At 45.1% G+C, this 23,983-nt stretch overlaps 1 protein-coding gene and 1 pseudogene across 1 annotated transcript in view; both read right to left on the reverse strand.

The window, feature by feature from the left end:
- CLEC5A (C-type lectin domain family 5, member A) overlaps positions 1 to 9,513 on the reverse strand; it is a 12,514-nt gene extending 3,001 nt beyond the window's left edge. The window contains exons 1-5 of the mRNA XM_006887235.1: positions 9,435 to 9,513; positions 8,637 to 8,696; positions 5,395 to 5,454; positions 4,814 to 4,950; positions 2,001 to 2,107 (exon numbers count right to left, since the gene is read on the reverse strand). Of these exons, the coding sequence (XP_006887297.1) occupies positions 2,001 to 2,107; positions 4,814 to 4,950; positions 5,395 to 5,454; positions 8,637 to 8,696; positions 9,435 to 9,513 (443 nt within the window). The remainder of the gene's footprint in view (positions 1 to 2,000; positions 2,108 to 4,813; positions 4,951 to 5,394; positions 5,455 to 8,636; positions 8,697 to 9,434) is intronic.
- A 12,999-nt stretch (positions 9,514 to 22,512) lies between these two features.
- LOC102860774 lies at positions 22,513 to 23,517 on the reverse strand (annotated as a pseudogene).
- Positions 23,518 to 23,983: the final 466 nt, after the last annotated feature.

Raw genomic sequence — 23,983 nt, forward strand, 5'->3', positions numbered from 1 at the left:
GGAGGGCTGGGCGGGGAGAGAAGTGCAGCAATGAATGAATGGAAATCCAAAATCTCTGTAAATGTTCATTAAAATTATTAAAATAAAAATATTGTAACTAATTGCACAGGAACAATCTCTCTAAAAATAACTAATAATCTAATTGTGTAAATGGTTCACCTAAAACATATTATTAAAAACAAATTGTTTTTGTGTTAAAAAAAATAACAGGAATAATACATCAGTAGAAAAATCCCAGAAATTCAACCTGGATTCATTGTGTTATTACTGATTTGTCAGCTCAATCTTGACTGAAAGTAGAAAATACCAGAAAGATGTTTACTTGTATTTTATTGACTATGCAAAGGCATGCTACTTTGTGTATAACAATAAATTAAGGATAACCTTGAGAAGAGTGTGAAGCCCAGAACACTTAGTAATATTCACACGGAACCTATACATATACCAAGAAGCAGTTGTTCAAATAAAGGAAAGGAATACTACATTATTTAAAGTCAGGAAAGGTGTGCATCAGGGTCAGATGCTTTCTCCCTACTGCTTCAGGCTGTATGCTGAGCATGTAATTTCAGAAACTGGACTCTATGAAGAAGAATGTGGAATTGGGTTTGGAGGATGATTCATCAACAATCTACATGACGCAAATAACACAACTTTACCTGCACAAAGTGAAGAAGACTTGGAGAGCTTTTGAAGAAGAAGATCAAAGACTATAGTTTCACTGTGTGGGTGTATCCTAATTTGGGCAAAATATTTCATTATTTGAATATTCTTCTCTCTACTCTTAGGCATTTTCCGTAACAAAAGGTTTACAATAATTGTGACTTTTGAGGTAATTGGTGTAATGGATTGAGCTGTATCTCCACTATGTTATGTTAGAGTCACAATCCTGTACTTATGAATGTGATCTTCTGTGGAGATTCTGAAGAATCATCACATATCAGAATAGTTATTGCTGTGCGTCCTAATCCTAACCCCTAACCCTAACCAGTCGGAGCAGAGTGAGTTATAAACCTACTCCCTTCTGAGTGGTTTTATAAAAAGGGAAAAGAGGCACAGTAAAAGGAGAGACACACGTGAAGACGGAGCTTGGTGAGAATACAAGCCCAGGAAAGTGAAAGGCTGCTGGAAACGATGAGAAATAACAGGGGGAAAGAGCCTTCCCCTAGAACCACTGCCCTGAGTTTCGATTTCTTACCTTTAAGCCGTGAGAACATTTCTGGAGTTTTCTTTTTAATTTTGTTCGTGTTTTTATAGCAACACTATCAAACTAGGACAGATAGACAGATGAGGGGAGGGGTGCGGCCCGGGAGGAAGAGCCTGCAGTGTGTCAAATGGCTTGTCTAGCTCATCAGCTTTTATTTCCACCACCTGACTGGATAGGGCTGTATGTAAAACAGGTGAGTAAATAACTCCTGAGGGGACTGGTTCATCTTGTTATTCCACCAGGTTTAAATTGAGCAGATTTAGCAGCAGAAGATGGGACTCTCACCCAAGGAACGAGCCACAGAGAATTAGCACATGTCCTTCATGGCCAGAGATTCCGCCCGTCAGCAGGCAGGGAGCAAGGGCCGTAGTAGGCAAAGACCTCTGACCTGGGACTGCTGCCCAATGAAGCCATAGAGCCCTCCACTCAAACTTCACCTAAATCTGCTGGAGGCTGAGGAGGAAGCTTCGTAATTGCTGGACTGAGGGAACTTTGTAACATTGGTCTAAAGCCACACGACTGAAAGGCTGCAAGGCCTGTAAGTACGCTTGGGAAACTGTCCTGATTGAGGAGTTGTATTCTGTTACCAACCTGAACTGTAACCTGTTAACTTACCCAATAAACCCCAGGTCTGTGTAGGTATTGCAACAGATTTTGGACCTTGTAGAGCAGTACAATTTGTGTTGGAACTATGACAGAGCCACATTTCACATTTGTGCTGAGAGGAACTATCAGAACCTTGAGTGAGGTTTGTAAGAGAGTAGGGGTCCCAGGGAATCCTGGGATGTTCACGTACTTGCCCTCGAATGGAGAGTTGTTGATCCATTTCCACCTGTTCTCTGTAGGCTGGTATGTTAAGCCTATAAAGTACTTCTCAGCACTGGTTATATTCTGGAGAAACTTCTAGATGTTAAAAACAAACAAACAAACATACTTCAATAGCAAGACCATTTCAGCTGCCTCTTTTGTGACAACAGGCCCATGAGGAAGTCTCATTCTGGGAATCAACGTGGTTTTAGGGCTGCGTCTGGCTGGCCCTTCTACTTAACATGAACCTCAGAGAGGTGGCCGCCCAAGCTGTATCAGGACCACAGGAAGAACTAGCTTACGCACGGACTTGTGGGATGCTGGTTTATGAGATCTGGGGCAGAGAGCAGAAACTTAGGCAGCCCCACCACGGAGGTTCTGCATACTCCGTTCCAGCCCCCCCCCCCGTTATAAAGTGGGGCTCTGGTGGTCCACTGGTGAGAAGCTGTGCTGCAACCCCCGAAACGCACGCAGTTGGAGGCCACCAGCTGCTCCGCAGAAGGATAGACAGTCTCCTCCTGAGTGATTAACTGCCCCTGAAAACCCAGCCGCAGGGTCGGCTATGGGGCGGCTTTGACTCTACGGTACAAAAACAACAACGTCACAACAGAGGAACCAAACAGATTTGTTGGTTTCCCAGGGCAAACAAAGGCTGTGCTATAATTTATTAAGTGTGGAGTAACATCATGAAAAGTGTGAGAAATACCGAAAATGTTATAGAGACATGAAGTGAGCACATGTGGAAACAACACCAATAATATTGCTCCAGCCTCTAACTGGTGGTAAGTGCAACGCGCGCAAAGTTTGATAAAGTGAAACTCAACGCAATGAAGGCCACCTGCGCATCTAACCGAGCCCAGGTGCTGCTGCTCCGGGCACCTGAGATGAAGGAGCGGGGGCACCACGGCATCTGCTCCGGACTGGCAAACACGCCTTTTACATCTCCCGTGACTCTCTGCGAAGAACCATTTTCATCGCCAGAAATTCTGCCTTTCCAACAAGGGTGAGTAAATAAATGTGATGCGTCCCCTGCGCGTTCGGCAAGGGGAGAGAATTGCTGGTATGTAAAAGTACGTGTCCAAAGCAGGGAGACTGAGGAAAAATGACCAAGTGTCTGCTGAGTATTTGCTAACCTGCTACTGAGCAAGGCAGCTTTGTTTTCTTAATTTATAAATCACAGGTCGCCACACCAGCAATCTGTGAGTTCCCTGGACTCCTTCCTGTCCCTCCCCACGCCTCCCACACCTGGTGGGTAGATGGGTTCATTCTCCTTCCTGTCCCTCCCCATGCCTCCCACACCTGGTGGGTAATTGGTTCATTCTCTCTCCTTCCTGCCCCTCCCCAAGCCTCTCCCAACTGGTGGGAGGCCAGGTTCATTCTCTTCATTGTTATGATCATGGCCTCAGTTCCTTCTTTCTCCCAATTTTCCTTCCTTGAAATATCTCATTTTACAAAATTATGAAATTAATTATGGAATTTACTCATTTAACCCTCTTTTTCATGTGCTTGTTTTGTACAAAACATTGTGATAATGTGAGAATACAGAGACAGATCTGTTTCACCTCAAATTACTCTGCAACAAGGCAAAAACATAACCAAGGAGCCAAAACCAGACCACAGCTTACTTATTAAAATAACGTGTTATCGGAACACAGCCGCACGTATTTGTAAACTGTGTAGTGTAAACTGCCTTTGAATGAAAATGGCCGAGTTGAATACTTAAGATTGAACTTGTATAAAACCAGAAGCCAAATGCAGTGCCATCAAGTTCATTCAGACTCTCAGTGACCCTAGCCATAGTGTCATGGTTTAGCGGAAAGGAACTGTGCTGCCCACACAAAGCTACCCAGTTTGAACCCACCAGCTGGTCTGCAGGGAAAAGATGGGCATTCTCTGCTCTGTGACCCACTGCCTCTGAAAACCTGCTCAAGGGTCAGCTGTGGGCCGGTTCCAGCGTGACAGTGCACAACAACAACAACCACCTGTCCTCAGTAGGCTTTACAAGGCTGGAGTCTTGACAGAAGCCGTCTTCAACGTCTTTCTCCTGTTGGGAGTATCTGGTGCATTCAGACCACGCACTCATTCATTATCAGTCCAGTGGTTAATCCATCGGGCTGCCAGGGTTCATTAGAGGTGGCGTGGGTAGAAGCAAAGTCTACAAGAGTTATTCTCTGGTCCTCTAAGAAAAGTTGGCTGGTTTATTGTCTAACACCAGACTCTTACCCTTCACAGCCTACTGGGAATGCTGGTTGCTTTCCAAGGGAATTTATGAAGCCCCTGAAAATGGATTCAAAATATTGTGCCTGTCATGTTTCTGGGATGAAGCTCGCAGTTTTTAAGAAGTCAGCCCTGCCAGCCTGTTTAAGACTAACGAGTGTAACAGAGAGGGCAGATGGTGATGCAGAATCATAAACATTGTGATATGGAGGTTTTGGCATAGGCACAAAGAGGGCGTGATTGATTCTACACGAATTTGGAGTTTCCTAAAAGGATCATAGACAAGGTGGTACTTGGGGTGGATTTTGGGAGTTGTTATCCATTAGGCAGCTGAGCGGAGGGGTGGACCAGGGATAGAAGCCATAGAAGAAAGGACTTCCAAGGCCAGCTGTGACGCATCGTGGGGCATCTGGGTTCTAGGAGAGGTTCAGTCCTCTGGGAAGATCACCAGCAGGTTCAGAGTGGGAGCTTCAGCTACCCTTCCACACCCTTCCCCACACCCCACTTGACCAGTCCCTCACCCCCCACCCCATGGTAACTGGTACAGGGTGGGCTACGCCCTGAGCCTCCCCGCCAGGCTCTCACCAGTTTCTCTGGAGTGTTGACGACTGCCAGGGTGGATTCTTGTGCTTTACAATAGTCCTTGCTTTCTTGCCAACTCATTTCGGTGGTTGCCAAGAGGAAACATCTTCCTTGATGTGGAACCCATCCTGTGGGGCAGTCTGGAGACACCCAGGAAGAGAGAACAGGTGAACTGAGTGGTTGACATGGGACAGTGGAACTAAGTCTTAAGACGGGGGACAGTGGTTCCTTTGAAACAATTGTTATTGTTGTGTGTCACTGAGTCCAATCCATAGTGATCCCATGAGACACACTGATGAGGCCTCCCCGGCCCATCACACAATCATTCTCTCGAAGAGCCGATGGAGAGGCCTGGATTGCGACATTTCAGTTAGCGGCCAGGGAGCTCCTTCACGTCTAAAGAAGTCATCCTCAACCCAGGATAAATTTTGCCCTCTCTCTCTTTTTGACATGAAAGAATGACTTAGAAGTCTGGTGGCTTCTTTGAACAAAAAGAGTTCTATGTGGAAAGTAGCAGCTGGGGATTTTCTAAGGATTCAGCACCCAGGGCCCTGGGGGTGGGAAGTGAGAGCCCTGAACCTTACCTAGTGTATAGCTCCCCGTGGGGACGAAGCCAGAAGTACTCGTCCCAAAGCTCTGTGGGACTGAAAAGGAAAGCAAGGGTGAGGTGGCTGCCTGGGGAAGATAGGGCTTGACTCTCACAGAGGCCGCGGCCGGCTGTGTATGGTCCTCAGCCCTGTCTCTGGCCCATGGAGTAGACGAGGGGCTCCTCAGCTGTGTCTCTGGCCCACGGGGTAGGTGAGGGGATCCTAGTCACTGCGAGAATGCCTCACTTTCCTTCTTTGACCCTCCCATCTAACCTACCATCTCGGCGCCATGTCCACACTCAAGGGTATTTTCCTTCTTTTTTGGAAGTGGGAACCCATTTACCACCATGGAGTCCTTTATATCTCATAGCAAGCCTGGTGACACTGTGCTTAAAGCACTAAACTGCTAACTGAAAAGTTGGTCATTCAAACCCAGCAGAAAGGAGAAAGCTGGGCAATCTGATTCCCTGAAAACGCACAACCTTGGAGATTCTGTGGGACAGTTCTGCACAGTTCCACAGGGTAGCCACAAATGATAAGTGACATGGCAGTCAGTGCACAGTGCTGAGAAACAGAACAAAACAACGCAGGAGAAAAGAGAGTGGTGGCAGAGTTCATGGTCAGAGGAAAGACCTCTCACTTCTTGTCAAAATATATTCCATTCAACACAACTTCCCCAAAGGGCTGTTTGGAATACTTCAGCCTTGAAGTGTTCAGTCCTCAAAACGTCTTCTTTCTGGGGTCCCTGCTCCTAAGGGGACATTCATCTTCAGGGCAGATGATGTTGGGCTCTTCTCCCATCTTTACACATCAGTTCTGAAGAGTGTGGGTAATGGGACAGGATGCAAGACCAGGGGCACAGACAGAAAAAGGGGCCTGGGAGTATTATAGAGTTACGTGGACAGAGACCTAGCCTTGTCTAGTTGACTCTAACTCATGGTGACCCCACTTGTGTCAGAGAACTGTACCCCATAGGGTTGCACGGGGCTGATTGTTTGGACAAAGTAGAAATATACTCCACAGAATTGAGCGACTGGTTTTTTAGAAATGGATTACCACATCTTTCTTCCAATGTGCCCCCCATGGGTTTGAACTTCCAACTTCTAAGTTAATACTGAGAATGTCAACTGTTGGCACAACCTAGGAATTTCATGGCAGAGAAGACCTATCCATCCTCTTGAATCTAAACGGGATTCCCCTTCCTGGGATGATGGCTGGACCCCACTCAAGCCTCTGCTCAGTAGCCCTGTGCCTGTCTCTGTGGTGGAAGATGACTTTAGTTCACTCAAAAGTAACTTTAAAATAGTTTCTTTTAAAAACCTGCAAATTAGCATTATAGTGAATTTTCTCTTCTTTTTTGCATTTCAGTATCCTGTTCAGACCCTTTTTGCAATCTCTCTGCACCCAGGTTTTAGTAAAAAATTACTTGAGATGATAACTGGTCCTATTTGTGTAACTGCTTCTATTCTTAAAAAATCTGCTTACTTTTGAGTTGATTCCAACTCATAGCAACCTTGTAAGATAGAGTAAAACTGTCCCAGGAAATTTCCGAGGATGGGAGTCTTTATGGCTGTAGATTGGCGTGTCTGTCTTTCTTACCCACATGGAGTTGATGTTGGGTTTGAACTTTTGACTTTTTGGGCAGCAGTTGAACACTTAGACCACTGTGGAACCAGGCTTCCTTATAGCATCTCCGAACCTAATGTTATACGAACATTTCCTCCACGTGGCTCACTGTACTTTGGACCCCAGTTGATGTGGTTGGGTGCTTTCGAGTCAGAACCAACCCACAGCTGACCCTCCAGTGAATGTTCAGAGGCAGTAAACAGCCCGGGAGGGCAATTCCCTTCCTTTTCCCAGGGAGAAGCTACTGGATTCAAACTGTGTGCTTTGGGATTGCAGCATAGTTTTTTACTGCTAGGCCATCAGAGCTCCACTGGCCAGTGGTTACACACTTAACCAGTTGCTATCAGGCTTGGCGATTTGAAGCCACCAGCCAGTTTGAAGAGGAAGGATGCGGTAGTCTGTGTCCATGAGCATTCCAGCCTTGGAAACGCCACAGCACTCATTCTCCTTGCCCCGTAGGGTCACCACCGATTGGAATCAGTCTGACAGCACCAGTGTAATCTTTCTGCGTCAGATCACCAAGTCTCTTCTCCTTCAGAGTGGTTGATGCGTTCACACTGCCGACCTCTGTCTAACGGCTGAATGCTTACACTCTGATCCACCGGTTGCCTTCCTGTGAAGACGGCAGTCCAGGAATCACTGCGGAGCAGTTCTGCTGTGTCATAAATGGTTATCACGAGCTGAACTCAACCTGATGGCCCCCCCCAAAGAGCATGGCTCGGCGGATACAGCACTTGGTACATACCGATGCTTCATACACTTATATGTGTGTGTATGACCTGAATTTTAGAATAACTCCCTATAGGTGTAAAATTGTACAAGGTGTGGGGTTCTTTCATGCTACGTGACAATGACTGCACACAGACTGTGCCCAGAAGGTTCACTCAGCTGGGATTTGGCTTCCATAAAATGAAAGAAAAGAGAGGAACTGAAAAACATTACAGATCTTCCTGTTGTTGTCGGGTGCCATCATGTCAGCTCTAGCGACCCCAAGTACAACAGCACGAACTGCTGTCCCCATCACCCCCACCATCCTCACAAGCACCTGTATTGAGCACACTGTCGCAGTCACTGGCCCATCCATTTCATTGAGGGTTTTCGTCTCCCTCACTGACCCTCTACTTTTGAAGCATGATGTCCTTTTCTAATGACTGATCCCTTCCAACAATTTGCCCAGCCAAGAAAACAAACAGATTCATCCTGGAGAGGGTTAAACCAGGCTGCTCCTTGGAGTCAAGGATTCTGAGGCTTCGTCTGACATACTTTGGACATGTTGCAAGGAGAGACAGGTCCTTGGAGAGGGACAACATGCTTAGGAGGGTGGAGGGACAGCGCAGGAGGGGAAGACCCTCTATGAGATGGATTGAGTCAGTGACGGGTAATCGGGATGGGTGTGTCAGAGGCCATGAGATTGGCATGGGATAGAGCAGCATTTGGGGCTGTTGTACATAGGGTCGCTATGAGTCTCAAACAACTCGATGGCACATAACAACAACATGTGAGACAAAGGGTGACTGTGTTCTTGGGGAATGCTTCTAAGCATGGAGCAGAGACACTGAGGGTTCAGGTGTACAACTGGAAGGTAGAGAGAAGGTTAGACTTTTGCACTTCACCTGTTCCGTAGCTCTCCGTGGGGGCAAAGCCAGGGTTAATTTTGCTGAAAATCTGTGGAACTGCAAAGAAAATCAGAAGTTGGTCAGCCCTGAAGGTGGCTGCGTGACGAGGCTGCCACAGTGTCACAGCTGGGGATCCTGTCTACTCTGACTGTTCATTCACGTGTGACAGCTGCTCCCGTCTCGGTGTGCCATGCTTCGTGCAGCGCGCACAGACTCACCCCTCTTTCCTACTCTCTGGAGTGGCCGGAAGTGTGCCTTCAGACTGAGCACTAGGAAAGCATCTTTACCCAACTGCTGTCTCTTAATCACATTTCCTTCCTCATTTATTTTTTTTTCCACCAAGACTGGGCTGCAGAGCCGTCTCCTGTACTTGCCTGCTGGCCTTGCAGTAGCATCCAGTGAGCGTAAGCATAAGCCTTTGAATGAGTTAATTGCTGTGTATACAGACAATTCCTGTCCAGGTAAAATACATTACAGTGCAGACACTAACACAGCCTTGTCATCTAGTCAACTTTTAAAATGTATCAACAATGACCATTGTCAAATACTTAGACTGACATTGCCCAACTCATTATCTTGTAACAAAAGCACTGGCCACTGGCCATTTCCCCCCCTTCCAAGACAGAGTAAGGAACTTGACTGGAATGTATTCCAAGGAGTAAGAAGGACATTGCCAACTGACATTGGGCATCAGAGACTCTTAAGTGGGAAGACATGAGCAATAACCTTCACCCTTGTCCTTGCTTCTGAGAACAAGGTTGTGTGGGCCTGGGGTGAGGTTGTCCAAGTACTCACAGTACAGGAGGAAGAAGGTCATCCCAACGACCTTCAGAATCACCACGATCAGCCCAGAGACTATCATATGCCAGTTCATGGTGGAAACAGAGACGCTGCAGGGATCAGAGCACAGATCATCAGAGCCTGGGCGTGTGGCTTCTTAGTCAGACCCTCCCTCCTTCTCCACGGAGCACCTCGGAGAGCTCAGGAGACAGGGCTACCACACACAGGTAGCAGGGGACCCAGCACCCATCCAGGGCACAGATGGAGACTTGTGCTCTGGGGAGCCCTTCAACGCGCCACATACCTCTCTCCACACAACCTCTGGCTCTGGGCTCAGAGCTGACCTCCTCTGTGGACCCCAACTCTTCTTGAGTATGCTGCGGGCTACTGGAGGGAACAAATCAGTCTTGGGGCAACACAACCACAGTGCTTCATCCCAAAGCAAAGAGGGAAGGACTCAAGTTTGCTGACCCTGGAAGGCAGATTGGTAGAAAAGGACATTATAATTGGCAAAGTGGAGAATCAGTGAAAACAGAGACACCTTGTGAAATGGATTGAGATGTAGTTTCAAGGACCAGTGACCATGGGGTGTGGGGGAAGGGACTGGGCAGTGCTTCCCTCGAGTCCTCATGAGGTGAAGCCAACTAACAATCACATAAACAAACTGTCCTCCTGGAATGGTTTCCCCCCAGATGTTGAGAACTTGATCCTCAAGAAAGGCCTTCCTCTGCAGGACTCGGATCTGCAGTCTCAGTCATGTTGCCTTTAGCCGCTGGGAACCTCAGCCTTGAAGAGACTGAGCCAGGGGCCTCTAACAGTCAGGACAGGTGCCCTGAGGGTCAGGGCAGTGGACTAGAACCTACCAGCTGTGCACCTAGAATACAGAGACAGACTCACCTGCTCCCTCCCTGGAGTGCTGGCTGGCTGCCTGGTGGACGATGTGGTAGGCAGAGGCCCCTCTCCCAGGAAGATGCCCCGTCAGCTCAGGTTCCTGCCTCGCTGTCTCTCTGTCTGGGTGGTGATCCCTGATAAGCACAGCTTCCTGTTCTGTGTTCTCGGGACCAGGCGGGGTAAGGAGGGGAAGGAGTCTATAGTTTCAGCAGCAGGAAGGTCATCTGCTTGGTGGGTTGAAGGCTACCATCTGGGGAAGATCTTTAGGAGAAATTGAAAGATGAAGCAGCAACACTGACTCATCCTCTCGATTCCTCTTGAGATCCAGTGGGAAGCACGTGTTATAAACTGGTAACAAACAGGGAGCCGGGAGGAAGGGTGTTTGGAAAGTCTTTGTACTGTACGTCTGAAAGGATGTCAAAGGAAAAAAAATACATAAGAGAACAGTTCGATTTATTTGTGTTAAAAGACAGTCCTTGAGTGTCTATGCACTCTTTCTCTGGGGAAAACGAAATGTGATTAGAGCAGAAAAAAATAGAGACCTTGCTGAGAGACCCAGGGAACCTTTTCTGTATGCGGTGCCTTCAGAAAGGAGAAAACACAGACCTGGTGGGTACTCACTGCTGCCCTTGAGCTACAATTCAGAGCAAACCTGTGGGATAGAGTGGAATTGCCAATTGGGATTGGGTTTCCCAAGTGAAAGCCTCACAAGAGCAGCTCGCCTTACCTTCTCCCACTGAATGAAGCCCGGTGGGTCCTGAATGCAGCTCACCTTCCATCTCTCACTGAAGCCCGGTGGGTCCTGACTGTAGTTCACTTTCCTTCTCCCGCTGAGCCGCCCATGGGTTGTAACTTCTGAGCTTTTGGTTAGTGGTGAATGCATTAACCACTGCACCACCAGGGATCTGTAGATAGATAATAAAGACAATAATCACAGAAAGAAATAAGGAAAAATACAATAAGGGGTCGATTAGACATTGTAACTAATTATATTATTCAATAGAAATGTTATGAAACAAAATGTCTAAGAATGATTGTTGTTATGTGCCATCGAGTCACCTGCGCTCACAGAGACAGTATGCACAATAGCCCTGAAGCCTGCCCTGCTCTGATCCTGTCTCGCTGACTCTGACACACCTACCCTCATTACCCCAGTTACTGTTCAGTTCATCTCATCTAGGGCCTTCCTTTCCTGAACTGTCCTCCTCTACCCTTCCAAGAATGCTGTCCTTCTCCATGGACTGGACTCTCTTGTCAGCATGCTCAAAGATGTGAGACAGGGCTTCAAAATCTTTGCCTCTAAGGAGCAATTTGGATTCAACCTCTCCATGACAGACTGGTTTGTTCTTTTTGCAGTTTGTGGTATGTGGAGATGTCATCCTATTCATTGTCCAGTTCTCAGATGCGGAGAAGGTGACTGAAAAGACCATAGCTTGAATCAGATGCACCTTGGTCTTTAAGCTGACATAATTACTCTTCAGGACTTTGTAAAGGTCCCCAACAGCAGACTTTCCCAATGCGATATGTCTACTGATCTGACTGCGGCTACCAAGGGTGTTGATTGTGGATCCAAGTAGGATGAAATAGTTGACAACTTCAATCTTTCCTCTATCTATCATAATGTTACGTCCAGTGGTGAGGATTTTTGTCTTCTTGATGTTGAGATTCAATCCATAATGAAGGCAGCAAGCACTTCAGGCTCTCCTCGCTTTGAGCAAGCAAGGTTGTGTCGTCTGCATAATGCAGGTTCCTGAAGAGTCTTCCTTCAACTCTGATGCCACATTATTTTTCTTAACGCTCAGCTTCTTGAATGGTTTGTTCAGCTTACAAATTGAATAGGTGTGGAGAAAAGAAGGCTATAGCCTCTGCTTACTGTTGTAAGAATTACACGGCTTGGAAACGCTGAGGTGTGGTTCTGCTCTGTTGATAGGGTCATGAAGAGTTGGAATCACCTGACAGCAGCAGGTTGGGTTTGTGTATGTGTCTGTTCCCTCCTCCTCAAGGGAAGAATTGTCACTAGAATACCAGCCCAGTCCACATCCGAGTGTCAGTCAGCTGTTGAGCTCTGTTAACTCATGGCAACCCCACGTGTTGTGGCGGGAACATGCCCCTCACAGGCTTCCAGGCTGTAACCTCTGTGGAAGCAGGTGGTCAGGACTTTCTAGGAGGACTTCAAACAGCAGCCTGAGGTCAGTGGCTAAGCTCTACCTCGATCGCATCATTTAAAAGGATTGAACACACTGTTCTCTCAGCTTCTCATCTTGTGTGTGGGAACTCTCCAACAAAAAAACGCTTCACAGAGAAAGCTGCAAAAGGCTAATAAAAGGCTGCCTGGATTCTTCACACAGCTACTTATTCAGTAGTTTAAAAATATACGTTTACATTTTAAAGTTGGGGGATTCCAACGGATATCCAGAAATCTGGGAGGCTTGACAGGGCCAAGGACACATTCTCATAGGAGGACCCTGGCTGGAGCAGGTGTCAGCACTCAAAGGGAGAATCTGCGTATCTGCTATTGTTATGCCTTTTTATTTTTTTTATTTTATATTTTATTGTGTGTGTGTGTGTGTGTGTGTGTGTGTACCATCAAATCAGATCTGACTGATACAGGAGGAGATTGCCCCTCCTTCTCCAGCAGAACATCTGGTGGATTTGAACTGGACACTTCTGGGATTGCAGTGCAGCTTCTTGCCACTAGGCCACCAGAGCTCCCTATGCCTGTTTCTTTGAGTTCATGCTTCACTAGTTCCTGAATCTACTGAACGAGGGGTCAACAGATGGGATGAAAGTGCCACACGCTTTCAGAAAATTGGGGAAACATACTCTTTGTGAAAAGTAAATTGTATTTAAAAAGCAAAAGTGGTGAGGGAAAAGGCAACATACAATAAAAGGATAATGAGCACAATATCACTAACGAAAGGAAAGACAGGGAGGCAGAGAAGGTTTAATGGACGTGGGACTGACAGGGAGGAAGTGGGGAAGTGCTGTTATATAGTGAATATTGCGACTGTTATGAAACAAAATATCTGTGAGTAATGAGGGAGCTAGTGGCCAAGTGGCAAGAAGCCACACTGCAATCCTGAAGGCACATGGTTCAGGGCCACCAGCTGCTCTGTGAAGAATAATGCGTGATCTCCTCTTGAGTGATTAACTGTCTCTGAAAGCCTGCTAGAGGACCAGCTATGAGTCAGTTCCAACTCTGTGGTACACAACTACAACAACAACAACCAGCAGTTCAATGAAAAATTAATCAGCTTTGTAAACTTTCACTCAAATCACAACAACACAAAAAAGAAAATGCAAAATACATGTTTGGAGAAAAATGCAAATTAAAGAAATGTTTCATAGAAAAGACAGATGGTGAATACTTGACTAACTGAAGGAAACTTAATTTCCACAGGGCTGATTTATGAATGAAAAGGAAATAAAAGACACTGTAGTGGAAAAAAATTGCCATTAAGCCTTTTACATAACTTGAATTCTGGAAGATTGTCTACAAAGTAAATAAGAAATTACATATGACATATGCAGAACTAAACATTCACAAATGCCAGAACCAGAAACACTGTTGTTCAGAAAGCTGAGAATGACTGAGGTCTTTCTACAGAAACACGGACTGTGATGCTCTATATTGAAGCTGACCAAATAAAGCTATAAATACTAATTCCAGAGAGCCGTGTTAATGAGAAATTTTATGTAACCAATGAATGTATTAAAATGCTACCTGTAATATAACATCAAGAAAATCAGCTCTGTGTGTAATAAGAAAAGCCATTTGACAGAGGAAAGGGAAGTTAGTGAGTGTGACGGGAGAAACGTGTGGTGATGAGGTGTCGTAAGACCAGACTTGAAGGATTTAAAGCCGCTGTGGCAACGTTTCGCAAGAATGAGGAACTGAAGTCTGTCCCTTGCGTCATTCACCAGGAAACACATTGTACATACGCCTGGATGTGGCCATTCCCACAAGGTACTACATAGACCTTAACATCCGCAACTTCAGTTTTTCAGTGACAGGTGAGAGTCTCCACATGATAGTCGGTTGTTTTCCACACATGCAACATTAGTAATAAGCAAAAGAAATAGAGATTCAGAAAGATTTGAAATGAGCCCTCTCGCATCATCTCTGAGATGCTCTTTATTGTGCCTCATTGGCCTGGTGCTGCTGTGACGCTGAAAGTTAGGCCACTGGTCTTTCAAATACTTACAGAACCACCCATAGTGGACATGCTTCAGCAGTTTCTAGATTAAGTAAAACTAGGAATAAGCTGGAGAAGAGTTTTGACTATATCGTGGACTGCTAAGAGAACAAACAGATTCAACCTAAAGAGGGTGAAACCAGGATCCTCCTTGGAGGCAAGAATTCTGAAGCTCAGTCTGACATGCTTCGGACATGTTTCAAAGAGGGACCAGTCCTTGGAGAGGGACATCATGCTTTGGAGGGTGGAGGGACATCACAGGAGAGGAAGACCCTCGATGAGATGAATTGACTCAGTTACTGGAGTAATGGGGGTATTTGTGTCAGAGACAACATGGTTGGCTCAGGATAGAGTAGAGGTGAGAGCTGCTGTACACAGCGTCGTTCTGAGTCACAAGTGACCTGACAGCACTTAAAAACAACATATACTTATGGAGAGAGAGTCTCAGTGAGATGGACTGGCGCAAGAGCCAAACATTGGATTTGATTGTCCCGGCAGAAGTGAGGGTGGTGTAGACTCAGACGATGTTTCCTTTGGTAGTACATAAGGCTCTCGTGGTGAGTAAATTCAACAGTGACTTCAATTTACTTTATGATCTATCTCTCTCTATCTATGAAGCTCTGGTGGCATAACACATAGGCAGTTGTGCTGCTAATTAAAAAACAGTGCTTCTCTGATAGTTCAAATCCACCTCAAAGTAGAAAGATAGGCAATCTCTTGTGCAATTTACAACCTCCAAAAACTTTCTAGAAGGTCAGCTATGAGTTGGTTCCTACTCAAAGGCTTATCTATCTATCTATCTATCTATCTATCTATCTATCTATCTATCTATCATCTATTTATCACATATATCTTTTCTATATATCATCTATATATTCTATAATTTTCTTTTGTTTTTTAACATAAATGGATAAATTAATGTTGAATTGATGGAACATCAATTGAGGTGTTTCAGGAGACAGATGCCACCCTGGATGTGCTCACTAGTGTCTGCCAATCAGAGTGGGAGTCAGGAATTTGCCTAACTGACTGGAAGAGATCTTTATTTGTTCCTATTCTCAAAAGATGTAGTCTAACAGAATGTGGAAATTATCAAATAATGTCATTCATATCATATGCAAATGAAATCTTGATGAAGATTATCCCAAAAGCCAGTGGAAGTTCTGTGGGTCAGAATGGTCTGTTCTGTAGCTGTTGGTGGGGATAGTGTGGGACCAGCCAGAGCCTCATCCACAGGGGGCATCAGGTCACCTGGAGCTGGGGGGGGGGGTGTGACTCAAGAATTTCTAATGACAATAGACCAATTTGGAATTGAATTTTCTCCTTGAAACTTCAAATCCTATAATAAAAAGCATGGAGAAAGAGCATCTGGTATTCAAAGACATTGACAGAAGATTCAACAGGATTGACAGAAAATCCAAATGGGAAATAAGGAACAAAACATGGGATGGAAGTGTCTGGGCTTTTTCAGACTTAACTCCATGTGTAAGTAGTGACTCAGTTCCATCAATATCAGACAACCCTTTGTAGACACCATGAGCCACCTCCTCAGGGAGTCTGCCAACCAGTCTAATCATCAGACTAAGGCTGGAGCCCTGTGTGCTGCCTCTCCAGTGGCATTTACACGTGGAGGTGAGTTTCCCGAGGTCCCTGAGGCCTGAGTGTGTGCGCAGGCATGATTGCACTTGTGAAGGTATCTGAAGCTGCCTCCTCAGACTAGGAGATGACCTGTGTCCACAACCTGAGGGAGACCAGTCTTCAGCAAAACAATGAAGCAGATGCTACAAGCTGGATGCTTCACAAGGAGCCTTGGTGTAAGATCAGTGGTTTGAATCTATTAATCACACATCAGAAGAAAGAAGAGCAGTGTCTTCGTGTAAAGATTCCAGCCTAGAAAACCTGATGGAGTATCACCACGGTGCTGGGCTTTGGGGTGGCTTAAAACAACAGAAATGTCATCTCTCCAAGCTCTGAAGACCAGAAGGACAACATCAAGGTGTTTTTAGCTTCATGCTCCTGTTGGAGCCTGGTGGGGAAGACAGGCTTTCTTTTTCCAGTTTCCAGTGTTTATTGAACAGTCATGCCAAGCTCTGCCTGGAAGTCACACTACTTCTTCCCATTCTGTCCATGTCAGGTCTCCTCTTCCATTCTTCTATGAGGACATGTCATTGGATTTATGTCTTAGTCATGGCTCTGTAGCCAGGAAGACATGATCAATCTGTCTGTCTATCTACCGCCCCTGACTTAGATCCAACTCATGATGGCACAACACTGATTCCTGAAGCTCTCAATATCTCATCCTTCTCCTGTGGAGTCATTGCACTGATGTGTTGCAGACGGAGGGTAAAGTATTTTTATAATTATTAATAATGAGACAGCCAGCCAGGAATGAGATAGAACAGAGAGCATAAAACAGGGGGCCAGCAGTTCTCCACTGAAGACCTGGATTCCTGCTTCCCTTTATCTTTATTGAGAATTATCTGGAAGTAAATCACAAAGAAAATTCAATGCAAATGAAGCCAAGCTCTTTCTATTGAAGTCCTTCCCTAGACTTATGAGGGAGAGGTCAGCAAATGCAAGAATCTGGTAAACCCTAAAGGATTGCCTTAGTGCCTCAGGGTGAACTCGAGCTTGTACCTCACCTCCCCACATCCTGATAGCATTCAGTTTATTACAATTATTTAGTATTGGCTTCCCATACTGATGTACTCACACCACCAGCTTTTCAGTCATTAGTCCAGCAGGCCTGAATATCTGTGTCCTAAATATCTGTGTCTGTGTCCCTCCCTCCCTCCATCCTGTCCCCCCCCCCCCCATCTAATCAAGCTTAAAAGTCTTGACTGCTAACCAAAGGTCAGCAGTTTGGTCCCAGCCATCCCGTGTTGGAGAGGGATGTGACAATCTTCTTCCATTCAGAGTTACAGCCTTGGGAACCCACTGGGACCATTCTACCCTAATTCAGTGGTGAGAGGAGAGATGCTGGGGGTTGAGCAGAAGTTGGGGAACTTTCCCCTGTATAATTACAGAACATGGAGCGTCACATAGAGAGGAGCTTAGGCTTGGTGGCTCATCATCCCCTCCACTCCTTTCACCCCTTTTAAAGCCTGACATCATCTCTGGTCGTGTTTAAGTCAAAAACACCATTGAATATGCAAATACACCTTTATTTAAATTTGATCACGTTAAGTCAATTATGGCTTTGAAAAAAGTGGATGAAATAGGTTAGTATGATTGTGTAAGAGGCTCTGACCCACTCCCTTGAGCCTGTGTGATTGTTTCCTAGGCTAAATAAAACACAGTAGTTTTCCTCTATTATTTACATTTCCCATTGAGTCTGAGTTAGGATATTCTAAGAATAAAGCTTTTTGTCCTTCTCCACAATTAACTTAGATGGTTGCTTCTCTAGATGTTTGGTCATGGGTTTGCTTGCTCCATTTATATTCCTTTATACCATACACTGTATCATAACTCTTTTGGCTGGAAGGATCGGCAATATCATTCAAATGAGCTTAGGCAAAGACAGACTATATTGACCTCTGATTCTAATGTGATGAAGGTTGTGCAGTGAAAGCAAAGTCGGATGAGAATGCAGCTGGACCTCTGGAAAGTTAGGAACCAAAAACCTGCTCTACCTCCTTTCCCAGATATAGTTATCTGAGACCCCAGCGCACTTTCCTGTCTGGTAAAAAACATCTGTGAGCATCCCCTTCCCCAAATTCCTTGTGAGAGAATAGAAAACCCCTCTCTAATTTTAAGTGGGGGCTGGTTTTCTGCTTCAGAGCCAGACCAGCATTTTCCCCTCAGTAAACTGTCCTTGGCCTGCACTGGGTTCTGTCCTTCCTCGGTGACCAGCATTCTAATTCTTAGTGTCCTGCTATCTGCTGGTGCTGTCTTGCTTTTGGATCAGGCTGAGATGTTAGATGGGGCTTGGAGGCCAATAAAGGAGGGATTAATAATTTTGAGTAATAGATGGGATTTTCAAATGTTGGTCATTAATTCTTCTTGTATTTGAAGTACAATGGAGATTTTTCAAGTCATTAGTCATGGTTTGTAACCCAAGTGAGAGTAGAGTAGAATGATCCACTCTTCTTACAGTAAGTGTAATCTTTGTGTTGGGGTGGTTGGGTTTTTTCTAAACCTTCAGTTTTTGGTGGGTTAGGATTTGTTGTTAGTGGGGGTGTAGGGTGTGGTATGCTTGTAAGTTTTGGTGGCTCATTTATGGCCCAACCCACAGACACTCTTTCCAGTCTAGTGGATCGTTTGATGACCACAATTCCATAGCAATTCCATGGCTTTAATCTAAATTTTAGTTCTTCGTGTAGGAAAATCTGATGGTGCTCCCTAACTAGATGACATGATGTCAGCTGGGTTATAAAATGCCCCAGACCATACTCACATGTTCCTTCACATGTAAACCAACTTCCTCTCTTAACTTCTTTATTTTTGTTAGGGATGCATCATATTGTAACTCATATACTGAATTAGTCTTGATTCTTCTTTCTCTGTTATCCATCATATTAAGACACCAGTTGAAGATGTTTTTCAAATCTCTCTTATATTTATTCCATTTCCCCTCACTTCCAGCCCCGAACTCCTTTTATTGTGCTTATGTTAACTCTGTCTTCTTCCTTTCTAATCAAGCCAATGCAATGCCGTTGTGGAAACAGAATGAAAATACTGCTGTAGTCGGAACACTTCCTATTTCAGGTTCTTCTACAACCAAACCAAAGCCTTTACCTTTGAGGTTATTCCATCGCCTGGTGACTCGTGTGCATTACAGTAGAAGAGCATTCATTCCATCAGGTTTTCGACAGCTGATTTTTTACCTCCTCTTTGACCTAATGGGTCAGGGGTTGTGTTACTAATTCAAAAGTAGCAGATTTGGATTCATCAGTTGTTCCATAAGGGAAAGATGGACAATCTCCTCCTGTGCTCTTTCTAACCTCTGAAGACCCAGTTGCGGGGGTGGGGGTCAGCTGGGAGTTGAGTCTGATTTGATGACAATGAGTGAGTTTTGAGTTTGGAAGTAGATGGTCAAACTTTGTTCAGAGTTACTTGGGAGTCAGCTGGAACCTCCTGCCTTTTAATCGGTTGCATGTTTTGCATGTTAATCTTTTCATCTAGGGGCTTCAGTAACATGAAGGGATTTGATTATTTTTTTCCCTTTTAGACTCTTGAAGTTGAATCTATACCCTGATACTGAAGTATCTGTATGGGACATGTTATGTTTATTTCCATCTGTAAACCTTTGTCCATTCCAATTAACTTAAATTCAGACCTGAACAATAGTCAATAATCTGGGCAACAATTAATTATTACTCCAGCACCTCAGATATGCCTGTGATCTATCTCACCCAACTAAATGACAAGGTTCCACTACCATAGATTAGATGCTGAACTTTTATTTTTGAATTCCCTAAGGCTAGTCAACTACACTCCCCTGCTGCTACTGTTTGCTTCTCCTGGGACATTTCTTGCTAAATACTTGAGTATATAAAACTCAAGGGAGAAAATTCATGTGGAGAGTTTTACAAGAAAACTTTAATGACACTCCGCTGGACAGTAAAAATAGAGTTGGAACGACAATTGAGTCTTCTCCAGTGCAGTCCTGTTAGGAGAGAACTTGATCTTAGGGAGAGGAGTGACCCATGCAGGAGCAGACAAAAGTCAAGGAGTTTACTTGTTTGAAAAGAACTTAAAAAAAAGTAAATGAAAAAAAAAAAAGACAAAATGTTGACCACGTGTTCATGCTGAGCACTAGACCAGGGGACTTCATGACAGGCTGACAGGGTAGACTTTCTCAAGAGCTCCATGCTACTACTGACTGAAGAATCAGATTGAGACGAAAGACTGAGAGTTGGTGCTCAGAACATTTTCAGTGATGGATAAAAGTATTAAATAATCTCCTAGAGTCCTTGCAGTCTGACATTGAATTTGGTACATAACATATGATGAACGGTGTGCGATTAGACTTCTTGGGCAAACTCCTCCCTGTGTGATTTATAGCCTCTGAAAATTCACCAGAGGGCCAGCTCTGGGTGGGTTCACTTGATGGCATACAAAACCAACCACCACCAAAGTGGCCAGCGTCTGTGGCAAAATTAGATTTCCCCTGGAACAGGGTTATAGGAAGAGTCCCTCCCTTGAAATATACAGGCAGAAAATAAAAAAGAGAAAAGGGGGGGAGAATTTCTACAAAATATTAAAAATGTGGAAAAATAGTATGCAATGACTTCACATTCGCTCCCTCTAAACCTTTAGTCCTGCTGGTGTGGTGGAGGCTCTGGGTATAAAATGTGGTAATGAGATTGGAGAGGTAGCTGAGAGAGCTAGTAATACCTTAGGGGACCTTGGAAACAAACTCCAAATAGGGATACAAGAAGAGACCAGGTGTAGGCCCATTCTAGTAAAATTTCTGAAAACCAAAGAAAAGGAAACAGGAGTGCTGTGTGCAGGAAGACTCATGGGTGTGTGAGAAGTAACGACTAATTTTTTGCTAGGAAAAAAATGGAACATAATGGAGTGACATCTATAATGTACTGAAAAAATTGATAACAGTATTCTACAAATGTCTTTCAAAAATGATGGCTCAATAAAGACATTTTTATGTACAAAAAGGAATAGAATATGTAGCCGGCCTATTTGAACTACACAAAACGTTAAGGAAAAAAGTTCTGGCTGAAGGGAAGTGACATGAGATACAGATGCTGATCAACAGGAAGGACTTAAATGATAAAGATGTACAATAGCAACAACTACAAAGATGTAAACAGTAACAGCAACAACTATGAAGATGTAAACAATAACAGTAACAACTCTGAAGATGTATACAACAGTAACAACTATGAAGATGTATACACAACAACTACTGTAAAAGATATAAACAAAAGCAACAACTATAAAGATGTAAACAATAACAGCAACAACTATAATAATGTATACAACAGTAACAACTATGAAGATGTATAAAACAGCAACTACTATAAAGAAGTATACAACAACAACTATCTTTCCTCCCTCTTGACTTCATTAAAAGATAACAGACAATTTAAGGTAAAATTTGTAACTTTTTTATTGTGGGGTTCACAATCAATGCAGATATAAAGTATACGACCACGATGGCACAAGAGATGGGGACAGCGATTGCGTGTGGCATGAAGTAGTACAGTCTTAACTCTGTGTAGACCATGATAAAGATTGGTTCTGTCACCTCTAGAGCAGCCACTGTTGTGTTGTTGACTGGCTTTGAATAGAGCTTGACTCATAGAGACCCCATGAACAAAAGGCCTGAAGTCCCTCCACAACTATCGACATTTATTAAAGTTTGTAGGGTTTCCTGAGGCAAGTTGTTTAGGAAGTGATGCCACTCCTGCTTCCAAGAGCAGCCACTAGAAATGAATAAAAAGAGGTTGGACTAAAACTTCAACAGAAGATTTACAATAAAATACCAGAAGAGTTTCATTAGCTAAAAAATATAAATAATAAATTAGGGAAGAAGAAACAGAAATAAAACCAATGGAACAGATAAAAAAAACATATAACAAAGTGGTGGACCTAAATCCAGCCATGTCAAAGCCATTTGACTTGCCTGGATGTTTCTTAGTAGTGGGACAGTGAGCCTTTGTCTCACCTTTTTTGTCAACAGGGGACTAGTCCTTCGAGAAGGCCAGGTAACGTAGAGAGTCAGTAAAAACCAGGAAGAATCACAAGGTGAACTGATTCATGGCTGGACCGGTGGCTTCAGCCTGGTCATGACTGTGAGCTTGGTGCAGGTCCAGGAGTGTTTGATTGTTGTGTGTGGAGTCACTGTGCATTGGAGTTGACTCAGTGACCCAACAGCTCTTGGCCTGAGCTATGCAGATAGTTACGCTTGTTTTCTTCTGTGAGTGAGGCCGTAGTTGTAGGAGTGGATGTGGAAATACCACTTCTTACGCTTTGGGGAAGAAGTTGAAACAGGTGATGAAGGCTCCATGGAGAATCAGAGGCACATCTGTGAGGAGACCCTTTTAAAGCTCTTGCTCAGCCCAGCATCTGGAGTCTGTCCTGTTCTAGGCTCTTCCCTGCAGGCTGCTCTGCACCCAGTGCAGAACCGTCCCCATGGCTCTCCTCAGCTTGCTGTTGCCTGAGATGAGGACAACGGCATGGCCTGAAGGACAGGCTGCCATGACTGCGACACACACCATGACCCCGAGCTTGTTCTGCCACAGTAACAGCAGAGGCACGGAGAGGAAGGCGGTGCAGAACGCCAGCACGTACAAGCAGAGGAAGGAGACGAGGGACTTGAGGGCTTTGATGTGGGCCTTCAGACTGGGGTCTCGAGAGCCACTGGCGTTGACCCTCATCACCCTCATGTGCTTCCGCAGTGAGACAATCAGCAGCCCTGACGAAACGAGGAAACAGAGGAAAGGGGGGATGGATCCCAAGTTGTAGAAGAGGAAAGACTTGGAGATATAGAGCTTCGCTGTTCCTTTGCCCGTACTATTCCTGAGCAGCACAGTTGTCATCATAAAGTGAGATTTGCTGAAGAAGTCCCACAAGCAGAGGACCGTGCAGGAGCAGGAGAGAAGGATCGCCCCCAGCATCATCCTGGGGATTTTCCTGGACAACCAGCGAGCCACGCAGAGCAGGGTGACGTGGGAGAAGTGGACAATTTTGGAGCAGTAGAGAATGCTGAGGCAGGTGGTGAGCCAGAGGTTGGTTAGGTTGGTGACCACCCAGAGCACGAGCAGGGTCTGGAAGGTGTGGCTCAGCGGCTCCGTTATCTGTTGGAAGTGGGTGAGCTGGACGGCATTGAGAAGTAGTACCCCGTGGAGGAGCAGGCGGGTGACGCTGAGGCCCAGCAAGAGCAGATCAGAGCTGCTCAGTGGCCGCCGCTGCACCCAGTCCCAGAAGTTCACCAGGAAGATGAAGATGTTAGCCAGGACCCCCACTGCAAATTCCAGGACCGAGAGCCCCAGAAACACACTCTTGATCTCGTAGGACACAGTAATGACAGGACTCAGAGGTAGCATGATGTCTCTTCTCTGGTTGGAGGATGGTCTACCATTCAGATGCCACAGAAGAGGCCAGTGTGCATCCCCGCGATGGGACTGTCCTTGTACACTGTTCTTGCCCTGCAACTATCCCAAGTGGGACGCATACAACGTTCTGATGGTCAAGCTACAGGAATGTTGCTGTCAAAGGAATCTCAGATATATGCAAGGACTCATTGTGAATGTAAAACTGGATGGCTTTATCTCTTGGCTGGGACAGAAACATCTAACAAACCCAAGTGCTCTTTGTTCCATAGTCTCCCCGGAAAACCCCAGCACAGTATCAGGGATGCAAACAAGAAAGAGATTCCATTTTCCAAAGTCTGCTTTGCATGTCCACCTGGACCCGTTGGACGGAGGGGACAGCATTTGCTTATGGGTTTCAAGGATGTTGGCAGCAGGCAAAGCAGCTACTTTGGTGGATTAGAGCTTGGAGCGGCGTTTC

The sequence above is a fragment of the Elephantulus edwardii genome, unplaced genomic scaffold, assembly GCF_000299155.1.
Source record: "Elephantulus edwardii isolate Elephantulus edwardi_28Jun2011 unplaced genomic scaffold, EleEdw1.0 scaffold00055, whole genome shotgun sequence".
Classification (NCBI taxonomy): domain Eukaryota; kingdom Metazoa; phylum Chordata; class Mammalia; order Macroscelidea; family Macroscelididae; genus Elephantulus; species Elephantulus edwardii.